We start from the raw sequence: 22124 nt of genomic DNA, 5'->3' as shown, positions 1-22124 counted from the left end.
TACGCAAACCTGGGAACAGGTGGTGTCTTAGCAGAAATGCTAAAGCCTGCCGGAGGTTTGTTGCACCAGACGAATCCTTGGTTCCTGTTCTGATTCTGACTTGGATTAGGTTTCGGCAAGTTTGTCATGGTGATCCTTGCGCTCAGCGTTGTCGGGAATATGGCGATTTCGATGTACTCGGTCGCCCTTAACCTCCAGATGTTGTTGCCAATTTTCACCAAAGTCCCGAGAATTGCGTTCATCTTCATAGCCCTGGCAGTTATAGTTCCCATGGCAATACACACAGCCGGGGAATGGGAGACTTCGTTGCATAACTTTCTGTCTATAAGCGGATATTGGGCCGGCTGTTTCGATGCTATCATCATTGAAGAGATTGTCGTCTTCCGTCGAATGGACTTCTCTTTATTTACCCAGGAAGCGTGGAACGTGCGATCGAAGCTTCCAAGTGGTTTAGCCGCCATGTCTGCTGCTATGGTAAGTTTGGCCTTGGTGGTCCCAGGCATGGACACAGCGTGGTACACAGGGCCGGTTGGTCTCAAAATCGGAGATATCGGATTTGAGGCAGCGTTTATCGTCACGGCGATAGCATATCTCCCCAGCCGATACCTTGAACTTTGGTGGAGGGGAAATTGACGGTCGGACATATAGCGAGGAGAACGGAAAGGTAGATGAATCAACCGCAGTCGTATGAGCAGAGTTCGAAGTTCTAGGCTCATGGAAGAGCATACCATCGTTTGGCTAACCCTGAAGAGAACAATTCCCGAGGGGTTCAGGGCCGCAATGTGCCGCACAGAACTACATCTTCGCCAAAAGGGTGCCACTTAACGTTCGAAAGTCTTGCCGCAGGGAACGGAACACCTTGTCCATCATGAACCCTCTCCGGCGACACAACCACGCCGCCTTGACCGAGCCAAGTTGGGGCAATTGTAACGATGACGGCATCCACAAGAGACTGATATTTCGGGTTCAACAAAGAGTTGATGATCTGAGCGCCACCCTCGACCATAACACTCGAAAGACCCTCCCCATGGAGAGCTGCCAGGACATCGTTCCAGTTAAATCGCCAGCGGGCATTTTCTCCGGGCTTATCTGGTTTGACGTGTATAAACTTCCCTCCGTGCTCTTTGAGAATTTCCGAACTCTCTTGCGGGATTTCCGACAGGCTCAACCCCGTCAGAACAAAGGGGGCAAGACCTTGGCCATCGCGACAGACTTGAAAGACCTTGTCCGAGAGCGAAGGCCTCCACCGGAGGTGGGGATCAATGATGATGGGACGAGGCTGCTGCGATGAACCGGCGATCCGGCAGTTCAAGGCCGGGTCGTCTGCCAGGAGGGTTGAAATGCCTATAAGAATGGCCGAATGGCGAGAGCGAAGGTAGTGAGTCATTGCCTTGGAATCCGGTCCTGACAATCGGGTGCGGACACCGGGGGCAAGTGACAAGGAGGAGTCGAGGGATGTGGCGAACGTCAGGGTGACGAAGGGCCGAGGATAGTGGCCTGTAGAGCCATGTTGCGAAGTTGGGAGATAAGGCTCGAGCGGGGCAGCCGAGGATGGTGGGAATGTGAGCTTCTCCGACATTTCTGCTGATCAAATTTAGAAGACCTCCCTCGTCGAAAACTGGGTGTTGGAGTTGTTGGCAATGGAGGAGCCTGATAGCCTGATGGGCGCGGGGCCTGTGGATACCCCAAGGACAGTGGAACGTTCAACACCTGCCAGTCAGCAGCTGCTCGTCGATAGGACGAGGTCAAATTTGGCTCGCTGAGGCTCTTTGGCTGCAGGGATGGAGAGGGGTGAGTGAGACTGGGGAAGACATTGGTGGATGAGACAAGACGGACGACGTCGTTGGGAAAAAACACCCCAAGCAAGACACCACGTGAGGAAGGCGCTACCAGTAGGTAGTATTCGTACTTGCACCTCGCAACATTCTTTCTAGACACTTCATTGAAGGGCATATGAAGATGCCACGGAGAATTGGTTGTGGGTGCGCAGGTAATATTCAATACGGAATTTAATTAACCAGGACCCCTATCGAGGATCGCAGGACCGTGCGTAGCTCTCACCAAGAGTCACCTCTTCGACAACGATGCCTTCAACTTTGGATTTCCGTCGTCATCGAACTCAGCCCATTGAAAGAACGAGCAACCCTCCTTACCAGGTACATTGCTCGCGTGGCACATCCAGAAGTATTTGCCAAAGTTCTCCTTTTTCCGCTGCACTACTCGAAGCACACAGGGGACCCGGCAGGTGCACCTTGGCGTAAAACGAGGGTGCATATTGGTGCGGTAGTCCCGGTATGTGATGTTGATCCGTTTGTTTCCAGAAATGGGGTGTGGATCGATGGACAGCGCGGCCGCGATGCAGTGCTTCCATTCCTCCTGCATCTCTGCGTGCATAACCAGCAGCGAGTTGTGCGGGAGGTGGATGGAGACCTGTCCTTCAGCGTCAACATCCTCGGTAGATCTATCGTCAGCATCTTTGGGAAGGACCCGGCGAACTCTGAATTCACGAGCAACCCCCAAGGACACCGATCCTATGATGGCGCGAGGACCCAGATATGTCAGCTGGTCGCTGTGCCAACCAACACTCTGCTGCGGGCCGTTGTAACAGTTCACAAATGCAGAGTTTGGCGACCACGGGGCAGGCGATTGATGTTTTAGTTTCCGCCCCCCCGGATATCGGGTTTTGATGCGTTTCTGAACCTCCTTGTTGACTGCCTCCTGAACTAGGGGTTTAACAGCGATAAGTTGAGGGGTGATTCTCCGGACATCCTACAACACTGTTAATTAAACTAAGAATTTGGATGCTTCAAGCCATAGCTTACCGTCAACCGAGCACCATTGTAATGGTAATCCGTTTTCTGCTTCTGGATCTCGTCGTAGCTCTCAACAAAAAAGCCCGTTGTGTGAGGGCTCGATACGACGGTTTCAAACAATTTGAATGTGATCTTCTCAAACGACTCAGATTCCTCTAGGAGCTCCTTCAGGAGCTCATTTGCCAGGTCCGGGGGCAGGAAGTTATGGATGATGGTGCAAGGGGTGTGCTCAGCGACATCTGCAGGGTCATAGAGGTGGAGGGTGCTACCCTTTTTCGACTTCAACTTCTTCTTTGTGGGGGATGTGCTGCCGATGGGGGCCGCAAATGATCTCAGCGACTGCTGGTATCCTATAGACCTACGTCCCTTGCTTGGTGAGCGATTCGTCTGAAGCGACGCGGATGACTCGGAGACGGAGCCATCATGGGCTAGTAGCACATCGAGGAGAACTTCTTGTTCAAGCTGTGGATGGAGTGAGGCAAGGATGGCGAGTTTCACCTCGGTAGATTCATCGTCGGCTTCATTTTTTGGTGGTTCGGGACTCGACTTTCGCTTGGGGCGTGTCAAGAACGATTTCATGCTATCAAGACTGACTAGACGTCCGACCTGAGGCGTTGATGCGACATGAAGACAAGAAATGGGTGTAGTCAAATCCGACCGGTTGCATGATTAGAAACCCCGCTACAGAGGGGCTGAATACGCCACTGACTATTGTGTTGCTTTAGATGTCTAGACGAAGTGTACTAATACGAGCCTGACGCGAAGTCACATGATGGCGGGCGGGGGGAGAGGAAGGGGTCAATTTTAGTACCCCTTTAACCGCATCAACATCTGGGGAACATTTCGATGCAATAATCGGGTTCCGTGAATGTGACGTCGGCGATTCCCTCAACCTTGCCGAGGCAAAGTGGGATGTCACGCACGCCCGCGAGAGGTACCTAGGACTGTGTCAACAACAGCGCATCGGCCATTTTTCAAGTCGCCATGTTCAGATTCGAAAAAATTTCCACGTTATAGTTTGACACGACGTCAATGCGCCGCTGCAGAAGCGCTGTTGACCGCTGCCATGGCCGCCATGCTTGAGTTCCGCACGCAGGGCTACAACCCGTACGCAGTCAAGTACTCGCCGTACTACGACTCCCGCCTCGCGGTAGCATCATCCGCCAACTTTGGCATTGTGGGAAATGGACGCCTCTTCGCACTGGGGATGTCTGCGCAGGGGATCGAGGTTGAGAAAACGTACGTGTAGGAGAAACGGGAGGTTCATGTTCCCCAGGGCTGACATGTGCTGGTTCAGATTCGACACAAACGACTCGCTGTATGACCTGGCCTGGTCCGAGATCAACGAAAACCAGCTGATCGCGGCTTGCGGTGATGGATCGATAAAGCTCTTCGACCTGGGGGTCAACGACTTTCCTGTTATGAATTTCCATGAGCACAAAAGAGAGACGTTTGCCGTCGCCTGGAATCCCGTAACGAAAGACTCCTTCATCTCAAGCTCCTGGGATGGAACAGTCAAGATTGTATTTCGCCCCAGGAATCTAACCCGAGCCATATCAGGCCTTCTAACAACCTTCTAGTGGTCTCCGACGCGAAATCACTCGATCAAGACCCTCCCTATCGGCAATTGCACCTACAGCACATCCTTCTGCCCCTCCAACCCCGCTCTCATATCCGCTGTCTCCTCCGATTCCCACCTACGCATATTCGACCTCCGAACTCCCTCTTCCGCCAAATACCACCTGGTTTCCGCCATCCCAGTGCACGCGCCGTCGCCGGCAGGACCGGCCCCGGGCCAGCCAGCAGCTGCGCCAGCCGAGATTCTCACCCACGACTGGAACAAGTACAACGACAACGTGGTCGCCACGGGCGGCGTGGATAGGGTCCTGCGCACCTTCGACATCCGGAACCCCACCATGGGCCCTCTCTCGGTGATGCTGGGTCACGAGTACGCCGTGCGCCGCCTATCCTGGAGCCCACACGCGAGCGACGTCCTCATCAGCGCCAGTTACGACATGACGGTGCGTCTCTGGAAGGACGGGTCCGGGCAGCTGCAGGACCCAGCCATGGGACCCAAGATGGGGACCCAGATGGGGGTCATGAACCGACACACGGAATTTGTCACGGGTGTAGACTGGTGTTTGTTTGGCATGGGAGGCTGGGTCGCCTCCGTGGGCTGGGATGAGAGGGTGCTGCTTTGGGACGCCAACATGTTGATGGGACCACAAAGATAGTGTGTGTCTTTTTAATGCGCAGCATACAGTTGATACCATGACTAGTCTCTGGGGCCTGAAGGGTTGGCTATTCGGGCGTTCCAGGGCAGAGCACCGCCCGTTATCGTGTATAGACATTATCCAAGGGTGCGAGCGGAAGATCGCGGCATAGCGTAGGCAGTTTGGGCTGCAAAGACTCAAAGACTCAGAAACGCAGTATAAATAACCCACTTGGAGGACATGTTGTCATACTATGTTACAAATCAGGATTAATGTCGTAGTTAAGTCTATGTTGCAGGAGATGTGCCCATAATTGTCCCAAGCTGACCCCATACTGTGCGCCTAATGTACATCAAGTTCCAGACCCTTACTTTTACATGCTGTCATTGCAAAAATGCCAGTGTGATATGATGAGGAGAATATCCCTCAAAAAAACCATAGCCGTCGTCTTATGTGCCGCAGCCTGGTGAAGTGCTCACTTCGTCGAGGTGGCTACTTTACCATCTATCGCGACCCCGGCCGCCACCGAACCCTTGCGATCCCCGGCCTCGGTCGCCACCAAACCCTTGAGATCCCCGGCCGCGGGCATTGCGAGCCATGGAGTCGAAGGGGTCTGACCGACCATCGCTACGACGCGAGAAGCCTCTTGAGCCGTCGCCAGCGGATCGGTCACCAGTGCCAAATCGGCCACCGCGAGTATTAAACTCCGAGATGTTTTGGACGTTCAGAAACTCCGATCTGGTGTCAAAACCACCGTGGCGAACAAATTTCTCAGAGACAGCAGGGGGTTGGGACCAGCCCCAGCCCCGAATCACCCAGTTATACAAATCCTCGATCACCTCATCCTTATCCCTTCCTGACACCTTTCCAAGGATGGACTGGTAGGCACCCGCAAGCATGCTCCGGGGAACTCGGCTAACGACGTCCTTGAACTCCTGAAAGAGGTGGGGCAACTCGCCTACCGAAATCTCAACCTCGGCGCTCTGGAGCGACTTCTCCTGCTGGAGCGGAAGCCCCTTCAACAATCTCTTCGCGTTCTGGACCGAGCCGGGGGGAAGCAGTAGCCACCCCTCTCCATACTTGCCCTGGCGTCCAGTTCGGCCAAGTCGGTGGATATAGGACTCACGGTCAATGGGAACATCCATCTGGATAACGTGCGTGACATTGGGGAAGTCCATTCCTCGAGCTGTCACATCGGATGAGAAAAGGACTCCATTCCGAGAACGACGGAAAGATTCCGAAGAACGAGTTCGCTGCATCTGCGAGAGCTTCGAGTGGATGCCATACGAAGGCAGATGGGACATTCCTTCCCTGCGGCGAGTGAAGCCGATTTCACTGGCCAGCTCGACCAAGGCGGTAGTATTGAAATAGACGATGGCCTTGAAAGGTGGAGAGTCGGGATCCTCCTCGGCCTTGCGCGTCTCCTGCTCCATCAGCTCAAACATGGTGGGGAACATGTTGGCCCATGACGACACACGGACCACCTGCTGGGGGACCTTGTCGTGGGTGAGGCTCTCATTCTCGGGAATTGTCTGAACAAACTCGAAGTTGTGAGGGCGAACCATGGACCGTGCGAGACGGATGACGTTGTCTGGGATGGTGGCCGACACCAGCATGGTCTGTCGCTCCTTCTCACTGACGTCGGGGAGGCAGCCAATAATCTGCTCAAGTTCCCTCTCAAAGCCGACATCCAGCATGCGATCGGCCTCATCCAGCACCAGAGCGGCCAGGTTGGGAGCCTCGATACCAGAGTCTGGGTCCTGGAGCAGGTCGTTGAGGCGACCGGGGGTGGCTACCAGCAAGTGGCAGCCCTGCCTCTGGGTCTGGCGCAACATCTGGGGTTTGTTGGTACCTCCCACGGCGCACTGCACGACAAGTCCGGTGTTCTTGGTGAGAGCACGGGCCTCGGTAGCGATCTGCTCTGCAAGCTCACGGGTGGGCGACAGGACGATCCCTCGGATATCGTCGGAGGAGGCACGGCGGGCGGCTCCCTTTGAGGCCAATGTGGGATCTTCGTCGAGCATCCTCTGGAGAAGAGGCAGCAGGAAGGCAATGGTCTTGCCAGTGCCGGTCTTGGCTTGAGCAACGCTGGGAATTGTGTTAGCTTAACTGGCCACTCTAGCGGTAGTAGGGGAGGTGCAGTACATATCAGTTCCCTTGAGAGCGGGGTTGATCGTTTTGGCCTGGACAGGCGTCATGCGCTCGTAGCCCATGTTATCGGTGATGCACCTGATGAGATTTCGGTGGACGCCAAGCTTGGACAGGTCGCCGAAGAGTTCGACAGGGCCATCCTCGGCCGGGGCGGCTGTCTGCTCGGGGGCGGCATCCTCGGTCGGGGGTGCCGTCTGCTCGGTGGCGGCAGCCTCGGTGTTGTAAAGTCTTGAGATGGAGGCAATGCTGTTGAGAGGAGTGATGGATCGTGTGGAGGGAGAAGCGCAGTGTCGAGCAATGGCGACAAGAGGGCGCTGTCGCACCAGCGGCAGGGTCGCGCCCAAGGAGCTGGCCGTCCTGGCGCAGCGCCTCAATCCTTGCCTATACATTCCGGCTTCGTAACTGTGTGTTCTGAATTCAAAAAGAGAATATGGCAAACAGATGGTTCAATTAGAAAGATGGATGAGGAGAAAAAAAGAACCAAGGATTGACGCGGTGATGGGGGATGAGGATGGGAGACCCGCGTTGGCCGATTTTTTTTTCCTCCTACTGTTGCAGCAGGGACTGTCCGCTCCCAAAAACGGCTTAGTGCATTTTTGGTGGGCTGCAGTAGTAACTTGGTTTGCACTGACTCGATTTGAGTGGCGTCCACCCGCAATCTCTACTCGTTTACCCTTTCTTTGGCTTTCTTTTTTGCCAGCGACTCGAGTCTCTCGCCTAGCTTGCATCATTGGAAGGTGACTCGCGCAGCTACACGCAAGTGGCAACAAGGTCGTTCTTCCACGCAGCTCCCCGGAGACGAACAAGCCCATTAAGCGCTTCCTCGAGACAAGTCCGGCTGAAGAGTACGAGTACGAGACCCAGCCTACTCTGTACGCACGATGTCTTTAGATATATTCCTATATAGCTACCTCGTAGTATATGAGGTCGACTCGACGTGTAAGCTACCTTGAGCTTGGGAATGCGATATATTTATTCTATTGTCCCGTCTTTAGAACAGCGCCATGTTCCCGATAAATGAACTGAAGAAGACAATCCAATAGCAACAAGATCTTGACCGTCCCAAAGAGCGTTGACTTGATGGCGTAGCGTCAGTTTGGATGGCGTGTTTTAAGCCATCATCACGAGCCCAAGCCACTACCACTCAGATACTCAACTAGGCCCCGGGCTCTCCCGCGCAGCGTCCTTCCACCTTGTTACAACGAGACCCTCGCCAACGCCGTCTGAAATGCCACGCGTCACCTCCTCCACCGTCCACGCGAAGGAGCTCGACACTCCCTGGCCCACCTTGCCGTCGTTGGCCGTCAGCACGACCTCGGCCGCCCTGGCGCAGTGCCTCCCTGCCGCGCTGAAGCAGCTCACGCCGTGCCCGACGATGGCCTCGGACACCTTGTATCTGCGCTCGACGCTCGCCGCCGACTTGACGACGATGACGACGTATGGCAGCACCAGGTGGACCAGCAGGAAGATGTTAAGGACAATGGCTTGAACCAACCGGTGGATGATGGACTTTTGTATCCTGCTAGCATGGCCCAGCCTAATTGCACCGGGCCTGCCTGACGACGGGTCTTTTGGGGCCAGTTTCACGGGCAACGCGGCCCGTATCTGGTCGCTCTCGTAGGTATCCAGATCCGAAGGCAGGCTTCTCAGCAGGTAGCTAAGGCCGTCGAGATAGGCTTTTCTCTCAAAGGCTCCATTCTCCTCGTCTGCATTTGCATCGGCGGCAATTCCAATCAGGTTTGTCCCTGGGCTCCCGTTAGTATGTACTTAGTTGTTCAACTGCAAGCGCATGGATGAGACTCAGATCTACCTTGCTGAGCAAACCTCCAATTTATGCCCGAGGGCGATGGAATCTCGGCATCTCTCGAGGATCGCTTCCTTGATACCACAGTCAGCTCCGACATATCCGGCTGAGAGCAGCCATCCCCTTGCTTGTCCGCAGCAACATTGCCATCCGTGAACGTCGTAGTAGCCCCCACAGACACTGGCCGTTGCTTCGAAGTCATCAGTGTCGCATCTAGCTCGCCGGTCGTTCGCAAGCTCCCAAGGCTGACGGATCTCCGAAAATGGCGGAAAGGTCCCATGCGTGACTGAAGTGATGTGGGGAGAAGCCCGATAACTGTCGATATCCTGCTCTCGGATGTCCATTCCCATTTGACCTCCTCCAGCATTGGGACGAAGGGGTTCTTCCCTTGTCCTGACATTTCTGATTGACTGGCTTGTCTGGTTAAGTTGCGCCCAGATCGATTATCTTGCAATCAAAATGCGTCACCCAGATAAAGCACTGCAGACGACAGAAGAGTTTCCGGACATGTGGGACATCAACGTCGCATTGCACCATCACACCATGCATGGATCACATCTGAAACTCTGCCTCCATATGCGAGTAAGCAACCTCTGGTACCTAGAAAAGCGCCACATGCGAAATCAATCAGACGCTGGGTCCAAAGCGTTGGGAATGCAAGTTGTGACGAGTTCTGTTGCCCCGCTGGTCAATCGCTGACATGTGAAAGTCAAGCCAACCCACCAAACACCCAACCTCAACCCGCTGAGCTCCGCAGATCCTGGGCCAGAGACTCCTGAATGTCCATCCCGAAACTAATTCGTCTGTCAGGAATTCCTAATGTTGTCGTCAAGTTTGTTCGCACAATGCGCTTGAACAGAGTGCGGACGTTTACACAACAAACAACTGCAATAGACCTTAAGCTGTGAATGTCGCTCCACGGCTGAATCCTTTTGATGCTATACCATATGCCGTAATGCTATGTCCGTTCCAATGCCAAACGCCATAAAACACACCATTCCCCCATTCGCACCTCCACTCTGCTATTGATACAGAATGCCCTAATCCTAAACCCATTGTATATGCCAACGTAAACATTCATAGGTGCAAGCGCTAGTCTAATGCTCAGCTGACATCTCTGCTCAGCTCGAACGACCAGCCTCCATCCCAACGTAGCTTATCCCGAGCAGCTAGGTCCTTCCTTATCTCGGCCTCCGTCAAGCGATCCGTGCCACTCCAGTTCGCACTAGAAGTTCGCGCACGGAACTTGTGCCATCTCTCCCTGCTCTTATTGAACACTTCTTCCATGTTCAGGGGCGCCGGAGGGCCAAAAATTTGGGACGGATCGATCGTCTCCTGCATGATGAGGGCTTTTCGCAGATCCGGAGAATCGGCCCAAGCTGCAATCATGCCGCGAGCCTCATCCTCAGACTCGTCCTCGTCATCCGTCTGGATTTCGGGCAATTCAATAGATTCACCGTTCTGGAAGCGCGGGGACGACTTCGGCGCAGCCTTCACAGAGGATTTAGCAAGCACAGTGGGCGGGCGGGATGGTGTCTTGTGCGATGTGCCAGGAGGATTAGAGTTGGGTGCAAAGGGAATGGCCCCCTTCGAGATTTGCGCCATATCCAACGGATGAGCCCCCTTCCCGTGGCTATTGAGTTGTGAACTGACTGTGGCCTTGAACAAGTCCCGAGTGGTACCTGACGGCGCATTCGAGTATCCGTTCTGGAAGTGCGATTTCTTGGGTATCTCCTGCACAAAGATGTCAGACAGCAAGACACTACGACTTTCGCACACAACAATGCTTACCTTCTTGAAGCCGGCAGAAGGACGGACCGGGGGTCCCTTGATGTTCGGGGGGTTGTCTAGCCCCATCTCTCCATGGTCCTCGGTCTTTCGGAGGCGCTTGACATCGTTCGATGGGTAGGCCGGCCCACCTCTAGATGGTGGTGGCCTTCCTTGTGCATCCTCACTGGCTTCAGGTCCCAGAGTTCGCTTGACGCCAGACTTGGATGTGTTGGACAGCGGTGCATTGACAGGACGGCTCGGGTCATCGTAGGTCTTGGGAATACCAGATTCCATCCGAGAAAGAGGGCGCGTGGGGTTGCCCGCAGGTTTATCGTGGGATATATGGCTGAAATCTGGGGGCCCGTTGGGTTGCGCTCTTACCGCCGGCGGGGGAGCCCTAGTTTGTTTTGCCTTCTCAATCATGGCCTGTCTCTGGGCATTTTGCGTGCTCTGTTTCATCTCAGCATGCGCTGCCGCCTGTTCGCGATCCCGCTGCTTTTGTCGTTCTGCTTCCTGGCGACGCTGGTCTTGTTTCCGCCGATCCTCTTGAGCAACAGCTTGTTTTCGCTCCATTTCCGCCTTGGCTTCACGGCGTCGCTGGGCGTCTCTTTCCTCCTGCTCCCTCTTCTTTGCAGCCATGTCTACGGCTTTTGGCCGTCCTGGGCCAGGAGCGCCCTTCAGGTTCTGGGTAGACGGCTTGGTCTGCAGGGATGCTTTGCTGGCTTTGCTTGGAACCTGCTGCTGTTGGGGGGGTGTTGGTTCCACAGCTACGTCGGGGGCACTGCTTGTCGAGCTGTTCGCCGTAGAATGGTACTGAGAGTGCTGAGATCCCATGTTGACCCGGATGACAGTTGGAACTTGCTTAGCCTTGGCTTGTATTTCTCTGTTCGGCTTGACCGGCCGCTTGATTTCCTTGCTCTTTGATGCCTGGCTCGGGGCGCCAGACCGAGAAGCCGAAGGAGGAGGAATTGTAAAGGGGCCTTCGGTCATCTCGACATCGTGGTCCACAGGCTTCGTTGTGCTTTCCGGGAGCCGTTGGATCTTGCGAGGGCTGTTGTTCCTTACGGGTTTGGGCGTCTCCTTGACTAGAAGCCTCTCCTCGTCTTTCTTAGTCGTCACTTGCCGTTCCATGCTCGCAAGCCTTTCTTGCTCCTTGCTAAAGACACGAGCCTTCTCACGCTCCTGCTCCCGAGCCTTGTCAAGCTTGCCCATTTGGTCCTCTAGGCGCTTAGACTCCTTTGCACGACGCCTCTCTTCTTTCTCGCGTTCAACGGAAGCTCGCGTACGTCGTGCGATGGGTAGTGTTCTGTTGTCATCCTTTTCGCCTGGCTGGCCATAATTCAACTTCGCTACATCATTGCTCAGCTTGGAAACCACTGATTCAGTTGAGGGGGCGGCATGGAAACCCAAGCGAGTGGTTGAAGGTGACAGTATGGATGTTTTCCCCTCCGCACTGATGACCGCGCTGCTGGCAAGAAGACCCTTAGAGCTCTTCAAGATCGATGACAGCTTATTCTTGACTTGCTTGAGGGGGCTCTCCCGGAAGCCACGAGATGGTGATTTCGAAGGCGTCTTAGGCTCTGCTGTCTCCCCGACAGCGCCCATCAAAGGGTTTGAAACGGTAACCGCCTTCGTTAAAGGAAGGGTCTGGGTCTCAATTTGTTGAGGAATAATCGGAACATCTGGAACAGATGCAGACTTGGCGTGGCCCATCCCAGCTGAAGACGGTCCCTGAGCCATGGGTACTCGGCGAGGCGATGAAGAGTTGCCGCCTCGCGTTTCCTTGGGCGATCCAAACTCAGTGTCACTGACATGATCGCTCCGGTGGATTCCTTCCATGACATCGGCTGAATGGCTCTTCGGGAGAGCGGGCCTGGGGCTTCGGATTTCTTCAGACACTGGCGCCGGTGGGGGGTCGATCCAGTCGTCGTCGTCTTCGGGGAAGGCCCCAGGTGTGGTCTTGGGTGCCTCAAATGGCTTGGGCGTCGGGGATTTGGGTGCTTCCGTGAGTTGCGAAGACCCAGAGTTCTGCTGAATCGTCGCAATGCTGGGGATTGACTTGGACGGTCTGCTGCTACGCGGCTTCGACTTGCCCAGCATGTTAATCTGGTCCTGGAGCCTCTGTGTATAGGTCTTGTTGTGGTTAAGAGCAGTATTGACCTTGTCGTCGCTGGTTTGGGCCACAGAGTGCTCATCAATGTCCATCTCATCCTCATTCTCGTCTGATACGTCTCGCCGCGTGTGGTTCCCCAGGCTCTTCCCCCCGGTGTCGCGGTTATAGTAGCTCTTCGTGTTATGATCGAAATGACTAATGCGAGAAGTGCGAGCGCCCTGACTTTTACCAGCGGTAAGTGGCTCCCGCGCAGGGAGAGATGCGAAGTTCAAGCTGCTCTTACGAACAACTGGCCGGATGGGGCTGGAGCCATCAGAATTCGACCGCACTTCATCCGAAGGGCCATCAGCTGAACGCGCTGAATAGTAATCTTCGGCCCCGTCGCCATCGGGTGAGGCCGGAGCTTGGTCTGCAGGTCGTAGGCGAGGGTGGTCATGAACCATCGCGTCGCCCATATCGTCCTTTGCATCATCGGCCATAGTCGCCAGATCAACGTGTCGCGGGTTCTCAACCTCACCTGGCGCATCCGCCAAGGCACGCGTCGTTTGATCCTCCTCTAGAACACCAAAACGCTTTACAGGTGACTCCGCATTGGGCACGGGTGAAGTTGCGTTATGCGATGCTGTTGTTATGTGTTGCGAATCACGGTCGGCAAGAGTCTGTTGAGAGGCAAAGAGGTCGTCGTCTTCGTTGGGCACCGCTTGGGTGTGAACGTCTTGGCTTCCGAAATAACCTGAATCCTGAGACGCCCCCCCAGGACCAGCCGGCTTCGGGGAAAGAACAATGGGCTTGCGCGATGCATTTTTGACCGGACTAGGCGAGCGTCTTGCTAATTTGGTTTGTGCACCTGGCGACCGAATGCGGTCAATCTGCTGTGTAAAACGGTTGGAGGAGGCGTTCGGTGTCGGGGCGAAAACGTTTGAGAGAGGCTGCATACGATTAGTGCTACTTCGCCTCGTGTTGGGGACGCAATACTCACCGCTCGAGCTTCGGAACCATGTAGCTTACGAGCTGTCCGAGGAGTCTTTCCGCGAAGCTTCCCGGGGGTCTTGAAAGTCTCGGCAATATTACTGCAAGGCGCAAAGAGTCAGCGAGAATTCGAGCGCGGGAGACCAACTGAACGCGTACGTTTCGTTCTCGTCAAATATTCCACACATGTGTTCGTTAAGCCAGTCCAATTCGTTTCGGGCAGCGAAAGAAAACTCTTCCACCTCGGACTGGGCGATCCCAAGCGCACAGGACCGTTCATCGGCCACCCAAGCGCCGGAACCGACCTGGACACGCGGTCCTCGCATTGTCGCCATGGTTGGCAAGCTCCCAACGCTCCGTGGCCAAGTGTCAAGTAGTATTAGGCTGCTGTCCTCATGAAGACATCAGGAGAGCTGGTGTCTGTGTGTCGCGTGTGGCGTCGATAGGCGAAGATGTCGTTGAAAGTTGAGGTTTAGAAGCAGCATAAAAGATGCGGAGACTGGAAGGTTGTGTGCTCGGCACTCACGTTCAAGCTAGAAGCTCTCTGTTGTTTTGATTGACACCAGATCGGGTTTAGCGTGGGCAGGGAAATGGAGGCCCACCCGCGTCACACACTCGCGAGTCGCAGTCGCAGCTCAAAACTCGCACTGTCAGAGACCCAGAGTGTAGGTCATTTCTGTCGCAGTCTCACACCTGCATGGTGGGGAAGTGCGATAAGGCGCAGTGGACCCTTATCAGATAGTAAACATCCCGCTTGTTTACCACCTCAGGCGCGTCAAGGCCTACGCCATCATTGCCATCAACGCCCAGCACAACCACGCATGACTTTACGGTCTCGAGACCGTTAGGGACGCCATCATGAGGGTGATTGAAGTGATTATTGACGTACGGAATCGCAACTTTCAAGGGGGGGATTGTCATGCTAACATTCTGAGCAGGGCTTCAAGTCGTACCAAACACGCACCGTAATATCAGGATGGTGAGACTAGGTTTCCCGCTGAAGACGACGTTCGGTATGCTGATGCCGCATAGGGATGAGAGTTTCAACTCCATCACTGGCCTGAACGGCAGTGGAAAATCCAACATTCTCGATGCCATCTGTTTTGTCCTGGGCATTACCAACATGTCCACAGTACGAGCGCAAAACCTCCAGGTATGTGACCCCGAATACTACACCTTGTTTCGATGCGCAGCCAGCTAAACAAATGATCCAGGATCTCATCTACAAGCGTGGCCAAGCAGGTGTCCAGAAAGCCAGCGTCACCATCGTTTTCGATAATCGAGACACCAAGAAGTCGCCGATCGGATTCGAGGAATATGCGTCAATCAGCGTTACACGGCAGATCGTGCTCAACGGCTCGAATAAGTACCTGATTAATGGTCACCGCGCGCAACAACAGACCGTCCAGAACCTCTTCCAGTCGGTGCAGCTCAATATCAATAATCCCAACTTCCTCATTATGCAGGGACGAATCACCAAGGTCCTCAACATGAAGGCAGTGGAGATCCTCGCCATGATTGAAGAAGCGGCAGGGACACGAATGTTTGAAGACCGAAGAGATAAGGCACTCAAGACAATGGCAAAGAAGGAAATGAAGCTGCAGGAGCTCCGAGAGCTCCTGAAGGACGAGATCGAGCCCAAGTTGGAAAAGCTTCGCACTGAGAAGAGAGCTTTCTTGGACTTCCAACAAACACAAAACGATCTGGAACGTTTGACCCGCGTGGTGGTTGCATACGATTACCTGAGATGCCAGGAAAAGCTAACACAGTCCGCCGCCGACCTGGAGGGGAAGAAACACCGTCAAAAGCAGTTGGAGGATTCTTCTTCACGCATGAAGAGTGAAATCTTTCACCTTGAGGAGGATCTCAAGCGCGTGCGGGCACAGCGAGACAGGGAACTTAAGAAGGGTGGGAAGGCACAAGCGCTAGAGGAAACGGCCAAGAAGCACTCGAATGAACTAGTTCGTCTCGCAACGGTCATGGACCTGAAGAAGTCGAGTCTTGCTGAGGAGAAAGAAAAGAAATCCGGCATAGAGAAATCAGTCTCGGAGCTGGAAGCGGCCCTTCAGGACAAGACAAAGACTTTCGACAGTGTCAAGAACAAGTACGACACAGCCAAGGAGGAGCTCGCCAAGCAGTCAAAGGAGGCCGAGTCCAAGGAGGAACTCCTTCAGACACTTCAAACGGGCGTTGCTTCCAAGGATGGCCAGGAGAATGGCTACCAGGGCCAACTTCAGGATGCGAGGAGTCGAGCGACCGCGGCTGCAACTGAGCAAGAGCAAGCCAAGATCAAGATTTCCCACCTGCAAAGTCGCATCAAGGAAGAGGAGCCGCGGGCGAAGAAGGCTAAAGAGCAAAATGCCGGTCTGCTCCGCGATCTCGATGGCATGAAGGCACAGTCCCAGAAGCTGGAGAAGGAGCTTGGTCGCCTTGGGTTTGAGCCAGGCCAAGAGGAGGATATGTACAAGCAAGAGTCCAGTCTTCAACAGACTATCAGGAGCCTGAGGCAGGACTCCGACAAACTCAAACGACAAGTTGCCAACATCGACTTCAACTATGCGGATCCTGTTCCCAATTTTGATCGGTCCAAGGTCAAGGGCCTAGTGGCACAGCTCTTCACTCTTGACAAGGAGCATACCCGAGCGGGAACCGCCCTAGAAATCTGCGCCGGTGGCCGATTATACAATGTCGTGGTTGACTCCGAAGTCACCGGCACACAGCTGCTTCAAAAAGGCAGGCTGCGGAAGAGAGTTACCATCATTCCCCTCAATAAGATAGCTGCGTTCAAGGCCTCAGCGCAGGCCATTGCAACGGCACAGAAGTTGGCCCCAGGGAAAGTTGACCTCGCTTTGTCTCTTGTCGGCTATGACGAGGAGGTTTCTGCCGCCATAGAGTATGTTTTCGGCAACACCCTTGTGTGTGCAGATGCAGAGACAGCCAAGCGCGTCACGTTTGATCCTAATGTGCGCATGCGAAGCATAACTCTCGAAGGGGATGCATATGACCCATCAGGCACACTCTCTGGAGGCAGCTCTCCGAACTCTAGCGGGGTCTTGGTAACTCTGCAGAAACTCAACAACCTGACTCGCCAGCTCCAAGAAGCCGAAAGCTCGCTGAAACAGCTTCACGTCAACATGGCCCAGGAGAAGTCCAAGCTAGATCAGGCCCGCCGGATCAAGCAAGAGCTGGATCTCAAGTCACACGAAATCAAGCTTGCGGAGGAACAGATCGGCGGCAACTCCTCATCATCCATCATCCAGGAAGTTGCAAACATGAAATCCACAGTTACGGAACTCCAGGAAAGCATTGGGGAGGCCAAGACGCGGCAAGCGGAAGCCACCGCCGACGTGAAGAGGATCGAAAAAGATATGAAAGACTTTGACAACAATAAGGATGCCAAGTTGGTTGAGCTTGAGAAGTCGCTCGACAAGCTGCGTTCAGGTTTAGAGAAAAACTCTGGAGCCCTCAAGATCCTCCAAAAGGAGCTTCAAAATGCCCAGCTCGACCTCGAACAGGTCGGGTCCGATCTTTCTGCCGCCCGAGACCAGCTTCAAGAGGTGGACGTGGCTATCAAGGCGCAGCAACAAGATATCGAGAACCTCCTCAAACAGCAGGCCGAACTTACTGAGACTCACAATACGGTAGAGGCAGCGCTCGATGATGAGCGGGCTAAGCTGCATCTCTACGATAATGAGCTTAGCGCTCTGGAGGATGCCACACGCTCCAAGAATGCTCGTATCGCCGAGGAGGGCCTGGAGCTGCAGAAGCTAGGCCACCAGATTGATCGATTCCACAAGGAGCAGCAGGGCGCCGCCGAGAACGTCTCCCGCCTTGAAGCCGAACACGAATGGATCCAAGATGAGAAGGACAAGTTCGGGCGCAGCGGGACCCCCTACGACTTCCAGGGCCAGAATATTGGCGAATGCAAATCAACGTTGCGCAATCTCACCGAACGTTTCCAGGGGATGAAGAAGAAGATCAACCCCAAGGTCATGAACATGATTGACAGCGTTGAGAAGAAGGAAGTATCGCTCAAGAACATGATCAAGACAGTGATCCGAGACAAAAGTAAGATTGAGGAGACAATCCTCAGCCTCGACGACTACAAGAAGAAGGCTCTACAAGAGACTTGGGAGAAGGTGAATGGCGACTTTGGTCAAATCTTCTCGGAACTGCTTCCAGGTGGCAGCTTTGCCAAGCTGGATCCTCCCGAAGGCAAGACAATCAGCGAAGGCCTGGAGGTAAAGGTTTGCCTGGGTAAGGTGTGGAAGCAGAGCTTGACGGAGCTGAGTGGTGGGCAAAGGTATGTAAAATCCACGCAGTCGTGATGATTACCCGAGAGGACTAACACGGAGCAGGTCTCTTGTCGCCCTATCCCTGATCATGGCACTGCTCCAGTTCAAGCCCGCTCCCATGTACATTCTCGACGAAGTGGACGCTGCGCTGGATCTGTCACATACCCAGAACATTGGTCGCCTGATCAAGACACGCTTCAAAGGCTCGCAGTTCATTGTTGTCAGTCTCAAGGACGGCATGTTCCAAAATGCCAACCGCATCTTCCGCACGCGGTTCAGCGAAGGCACGAGTCATGTCCAGGCTCTGACACCAGCGGACATGAAGTAGCGCCAAACGCCTCAGAGTGAGCACGTGTACATGTATGAGACATGAGGGACATGGGGTGTTTGTTAGTTTGATTGGCATGGGACGAAGCGATGGTGATTTGGGAATGGCATTGATAATATACCGGGACATTTTGGGTTGTACACCAGGTATCTCTTTGGAACCAACGAGCCTAAGGCTGGTACATTTTTCGAATACGCCGCTATTGGGGTATGTAGATATGAGGGCCCCTTTGCAAGACAGAAAGCTCCATACCAACCTCCAGCACAGACTCGCGTTTGCTGGGCTCTTCGACATTGTGAAACATGGGGCATAACTGCATGCCCAAACATCCATATTTAGGCGCCCCTTGGTCCACATCTCGGAATTTCCTGAGGGAACGATCGGGCTCGACTCGGTGGCGAACACCCGTGGTTGGATCGATGTTGGGCATTTTGCATCTGGATTGGCGTTCAGTATCGGGGGTGGCAAAAAGCCATTCTGTCACACTCCTTAGACTTACCGGACCGTGCGGCAGGAAACGTCGAAAAAGCTCTGACGGCTGGGGTCAGATCCGAGCTCAAATCGGATAGATCGCCATGTTTCTTCATCGTACGGTTCTGCACCAGAAACTGGATCCCAGGTCAGAAGGAGATCACGCGTCAATCCGGAGAGATGCGTTACCAATAATATTTGCCCGGAAGCGGCGGGCATCCAAAGCGCGGATAATCTGGTCCTTTTCAACTTTGGAATCGAAGTCTTGGAGACTGCTCAGGCTGAGCAGGTGGAGGGGATACTAGTCACTCAAGTCAGAGGTGCCAAGAAATATTATATCATGCGGGTGGCACTTACAGCGTCGTGGAAGTCCACAACGGGCTGGTACCCAGCAACCTCCTTTCGAGGCGCACAGCGAAAGACTTCGCGCTGTCTCGAAGGATCCATACGGAACAGACCGAGGCGGTTTTTGAGTCCCAGATATTGCCTCAACTCGACAGGAACCTCGCTCGCCATGTTCAACGCCGTCGTAGTCTCCTTCCAGATCCTGACGTTGGCGTACTCGTATCCCCTTCGCGCGATGTCATCCTGAGAAGGAAAGTCAAGCGGGAGCATGAAGACCTTCTCTGGACTAGAATACGGCCCTTGCTGGAGCTTAGCAAGTGTCCATTGGAGCAGACCCGTCAACCCAGGACGCTTCCAGGGAAACCTGACTGCCAGGAAGCCGCCTGATGTCGCGCCGGGTTTCCCTGCTGTCCCTCCCGTCTTGGGTAGCCATAGACCCACCTTTACGCTGGCCAGGAGCGGCAGTTGCCTCTGGGTCAAGAACTCCCAAGTCGGATCCTCGTCGTCTTCCCGTCGCTCACGCAGCTGGGCGAATGTGTACAGCCGGTCAAACTCGAGCCCGGTGGGCAGGACTCGGCTGCGCGTGAGCTCTATGCCCTGACATGACTTGACCGGGTAGATGAGCAGGCTCTGGAGCCGCGGGGGTTGGCCCAGCTTCGGCTGATGGGCCGGTGAGTATTGATCTCTCAGGTTGCTCTCCGACTGGGAGAGACCAATATGGGAATGAGTCCGGCGAAGCTCATGCTCAGGGTCGGCAGAGGCTCTTTGAAAGATGATGACCGAGACGAGAAGAGCGCCTACGGTAATGAGGCCAAAATATAGCTCGTGGCAGCTGGCTTGGCTGATGGCGGGGACAAGAGACGACATTTCTCGCGACAACACCGCAGAAGCCTGTTTGGATATTTCGGTTGATATTATAGCATATATTGTGATGAGGTTGAAATGATTAATGTGAAAAGTTGTGTCAGTATAATTAATCGCGATTCGTATATCATTATAGGGTGGACTTATGAGGTAGTGAAGGTGAAAATGTCTAAATGAGTAATTCTGCGGTGTCGGCCCAATGTGCGACCGTACAGGTCGCGTGTAAACTTTGTGAAGGTTGTTATTTCTACGTCCACAAGTAACTTTACGGATACCCACCGTTTAGTACCTACTTACTATGTAAGTATTGAGCGAAGCGGAAACAAGTATTGAAAGAAGGCAAATCCAGGAATCTTCCCTATAAGCTAACCAATAGCCTCCTTCTCTGCATACTAATTCTGAACATATGTTAAATATTACACAGGGTAAGGCCATCATAAGTTGTAAGGCCCCGAGGCCTCGGTGGGGGTCTAGGTTAGGTAGCTGTCGACGATATTGGCAGTGATGATGACACAGCATTCAAATGCTGGCCCTGTATTATCTGTATTTAATCGTAGCTCCTCTTCACTAGGTTCAGCGAGTTGACTAGGTAATAGCTTGATAATAGCAGTAATACTAATAGTTAGGGACCATAAATAGTCACCAGAGAACTCCCCAAGAATGGCCGAGAATCCCCTAATATTATTTCTATATCTGGAGTTCTCAACCCGCTGAATGACAGGGTGGTTTTTGGGCCTGAGAGGAACTTTTGTTGGGCCAAGACTTCGGCACTAATAGGTATCTTATCCACCATCTCTCGGTGAAGTATTAGTAGCCCGGGGAGTTGGGACTACAAGCAAGGGTTTTTCATTTCTGGCCTGTTCAGCTTCCGTTGAACCGAATAACATGTCCAGGAAGGATTTTATACAGCCATGTCGTGGTGCATTGCTGACCAGCCAACGCGATTTAGCCGCAGGCTGATGCTGAGCTGCAGTTGCCGGTACCCGCGTCTTTGCAACGGGTGCCGTCCAAGTTCAATGGGGGAACGCGCGGGCCCTTGTTGGGCTGATTGAGGGCTTGGGGACAATTGGGATTCGCTCGTATTGGAACCTGGTTTCGGGCCGTTCACTCTTGCAGCCTCTTGCCTAGTGCCGATGAGCCGGGAGTGCAATTGATGCTCCGACCTGGTGCTGTCGCCCCATACGCCACCTGTTCTATATTCTACATAAAGTATGGCCACACTGTCCGTGATAATGTACTGATAGCATGCTCTTGCTGATGCTATTAACCTGCTGCGACTTGTAAGGATATGTCAAGAGTGCGTGGGTCCCAGCGGGCTTGGCGGGATCACTGGTGACATCGGCGGTCCTAAAGAAACACAGGAATCGTTGAAAGATGTATCATTTTTTAGGCGCAATTTCAAGCGTGCCGTGGGGAGCCGCATGGCCGGTTAGAACGCTCTTGTGCTGAGGGATCTTCTTGAGACAGAGGATCGAACACGGTTGAAGATTCTTAAAAGAGAGCAATCCCAGGTACGGGGAAGAAACTTCGCATTGGCCATTGGTGATAGAAACTTGAAAACTTCAAGACTGGGGTCGAGGAGGTGGTTGAAGAGGTTCAGGGTTGAGACATGGCGAAAGGGTGGGTGGGAGACTGACTTTCTGGGTGGGCGTGCCTACCTAAAGCAGGTAGGCGCTTGACGATTGTTGAAATCTGGTGCTCCACTGCTCCTGCTCAACGCGCTCAACGCGCGGGGACTGTCGGGTAAGGTGGTAGGCACGATGGGGTTGACAGGTAATCTGGCATAGAGATGTACGAGTACTGTAGGCATGAGGTGGTCGGTGCGGTTAATGTGCAATGAGGCGCTAGTTCCTTCCACCGATGTTACTTACCTAGGTATCCAGGTACTCTGTACCTTACCATCGAAGGCAGGGAACCCAACCCAGGAAATCCAGGTGCGAGAGGGTTTCGCTGGACGAGAGGTAATAATACTACCTACTACCTACCTA

General features: G+C 53.9%; 8 protein-coding genes across 8 annotated transcripts; 2 read left to right on the top strand and 6 right to left on the bottom strand.

Moving 5' to 3' along the window:
• Window positions 1–769: 769 nt before the first annotated feature.
• On the bottom strand, window positions 770–1579 carry RIB7 (2,5-diamino-6-(ribosylamino)-4(3H)-pyrimidinone 5'-phosphate reductase; the record flags this gene model as incomplete). The annotated part of the gene is made up of 1 exon (XM_083193576.1): window positions 770–1579. One exon carries the CDS (start codon window positions 1577–1579, stop codon window positions 770–772), a length of 810 nt encoding a protein of 269 aa, XP_083050524.1.
• Window positions 1580–2067: 488 nt separating this feature from the next.
• ACO1O0_004133 (uncharacterized protein) lies at window positions 2068–3392 on the bottom strand (the record flags this gene model as incomplete). Its single annotated transcript, XM_083193575.1, has 2 exons — window positions 2068–2769; window positions 2823–3392. The coding sequence occupies 2 exons, from the start codon at window positions 3390–3392 to the stop codon at window positions 2068–2070; spliced, it is 1272 nt and encodes a 423-aa protein (XP_083050523.1).
• A 487-nt stretch (window positions 3393–3879) lies between these two features.
• On the top strand, window positions 3880–5047 carry PEX7 (WD40-repeat-containing domain protein; the record flags this gene model as incomplete). Its single annotated transcript, XM_083193574.1, has 3 exons — window positions 3880–4052; window positions 4111–4336; window positions 4394–5047. 3 exons carry the CDS (start codon window positions 3880–3882, stop codon window positions 5045–5047), a joined length of 1053 nt encoding a protein of 350 aa, XP_083050522.1.
• A 476-nt stretch (window positions 5048–5523) lies between these two features.
• On the bottom strand, window positions 5524–7566 carry ACO1O0_004131 (P-loop containing nucleoside triphosphate hydrolase protein; the record flags this gene model as incomplete). Its single annotated transcript, XM_083193573.1, has 2 exons — window positions 5524–7114; window positions 7172–7566. 2 exons carry the CDS (start codon window positions 7564–7566, stop codon window positions 5524–5526), a joined length of 1986 nt encoding a protein of 661 aa, XP_083050521.1.
• A 763-nt stretch (window positions 7567–8329) lies between these two features.
• On the bottom strand, window positions 8330–9081 carry ACO1O0_004130 (uncharacterized protein; the record flags this gene model as incomplete). Its single annotated transcript, XM_083193572.1, has 2 exons — window positions 8330–8922; window positions 8988–9081. 2 exons carry the CDS (start codon window positions 9079–9081, stop codon window positions 8330–8332), a joined length of 687 nt encoding a protein of 228 aa, XP_083050520.1.
• A 1004-nt stretch (window positions 9082–10085) lies between these two features.
• ACO1O0_004129 (uncharacterized protein) lies at window positions 10086–14168 on the bottom strand (the record flags this gene model as incomplete). The annotated part of the gene is made up of 3 exons (XM_083193571.1): window positions 10086–13793; window positions 13844–13934; window positions 13993–14168. 3 exons carry the CDS (start codon window positions 14166–14168, stop codon window positions 10086–10088), a joined length of 3975 nt encoding a protein of 1324 aa, XP_083050519.1.
• Window positions 14169–14809: 641 nt separating this feature from the next.
• Window positions 14810–18456, top strand: SMC2 (condensin subunit SMC2; the record flags this gene model as incomplete). The annotated part of the gene is made up of 3 exons (XM_083193570.1): window positions 14810–14986; window positions 15048–18136; window positions 18192–18456. The coding sequence occupies 3 exons, from the start codon at window positions 14810–14812 to the stop codon at window positions 18454–18456; spliced, it is 3531 nt and encodes a 1176-aa protein (XP_083050518.1).
• A 631-nt stretch (window positions 18457–19087) lies between these two features.
• ACO1O0_004127 (uncharacterized protein) lies at window positions 19088–20139 on the bottom strand (the record flags this gene model as incomplete). Its single annotated transcript, XM_083193569.1, has 2 exons — window positions 19088–19228; window positions 19285–20139. The coding sequence occupies 2 exons, from the start codon at window positions 20137–20139 to the stop codon at window positions 19088–19090; spliced, it is 996 nt and encodes a 331-aa protein (XP_083050517.1).
• Window positions 20140–22124: the final 1985 nt, after the last annotated feature.

Source organism: Amphichorda felina (assembly GCF_050947745.1).
Source record: "Amphichorda felina strain 45539 chromosome Unknown scaffold_4, whole genome shotgun sequence".
Classification (NCBI taxonomy): Eukaryota; Fungi; Ascomycota; class Sordariomycetes; order Hypocreales; family Bionectriaceae; genus Amphichorda; species Amphichorda felina.
This window is presented reverse-complemented; position numbering and strand designations above follow the sequence as displayed.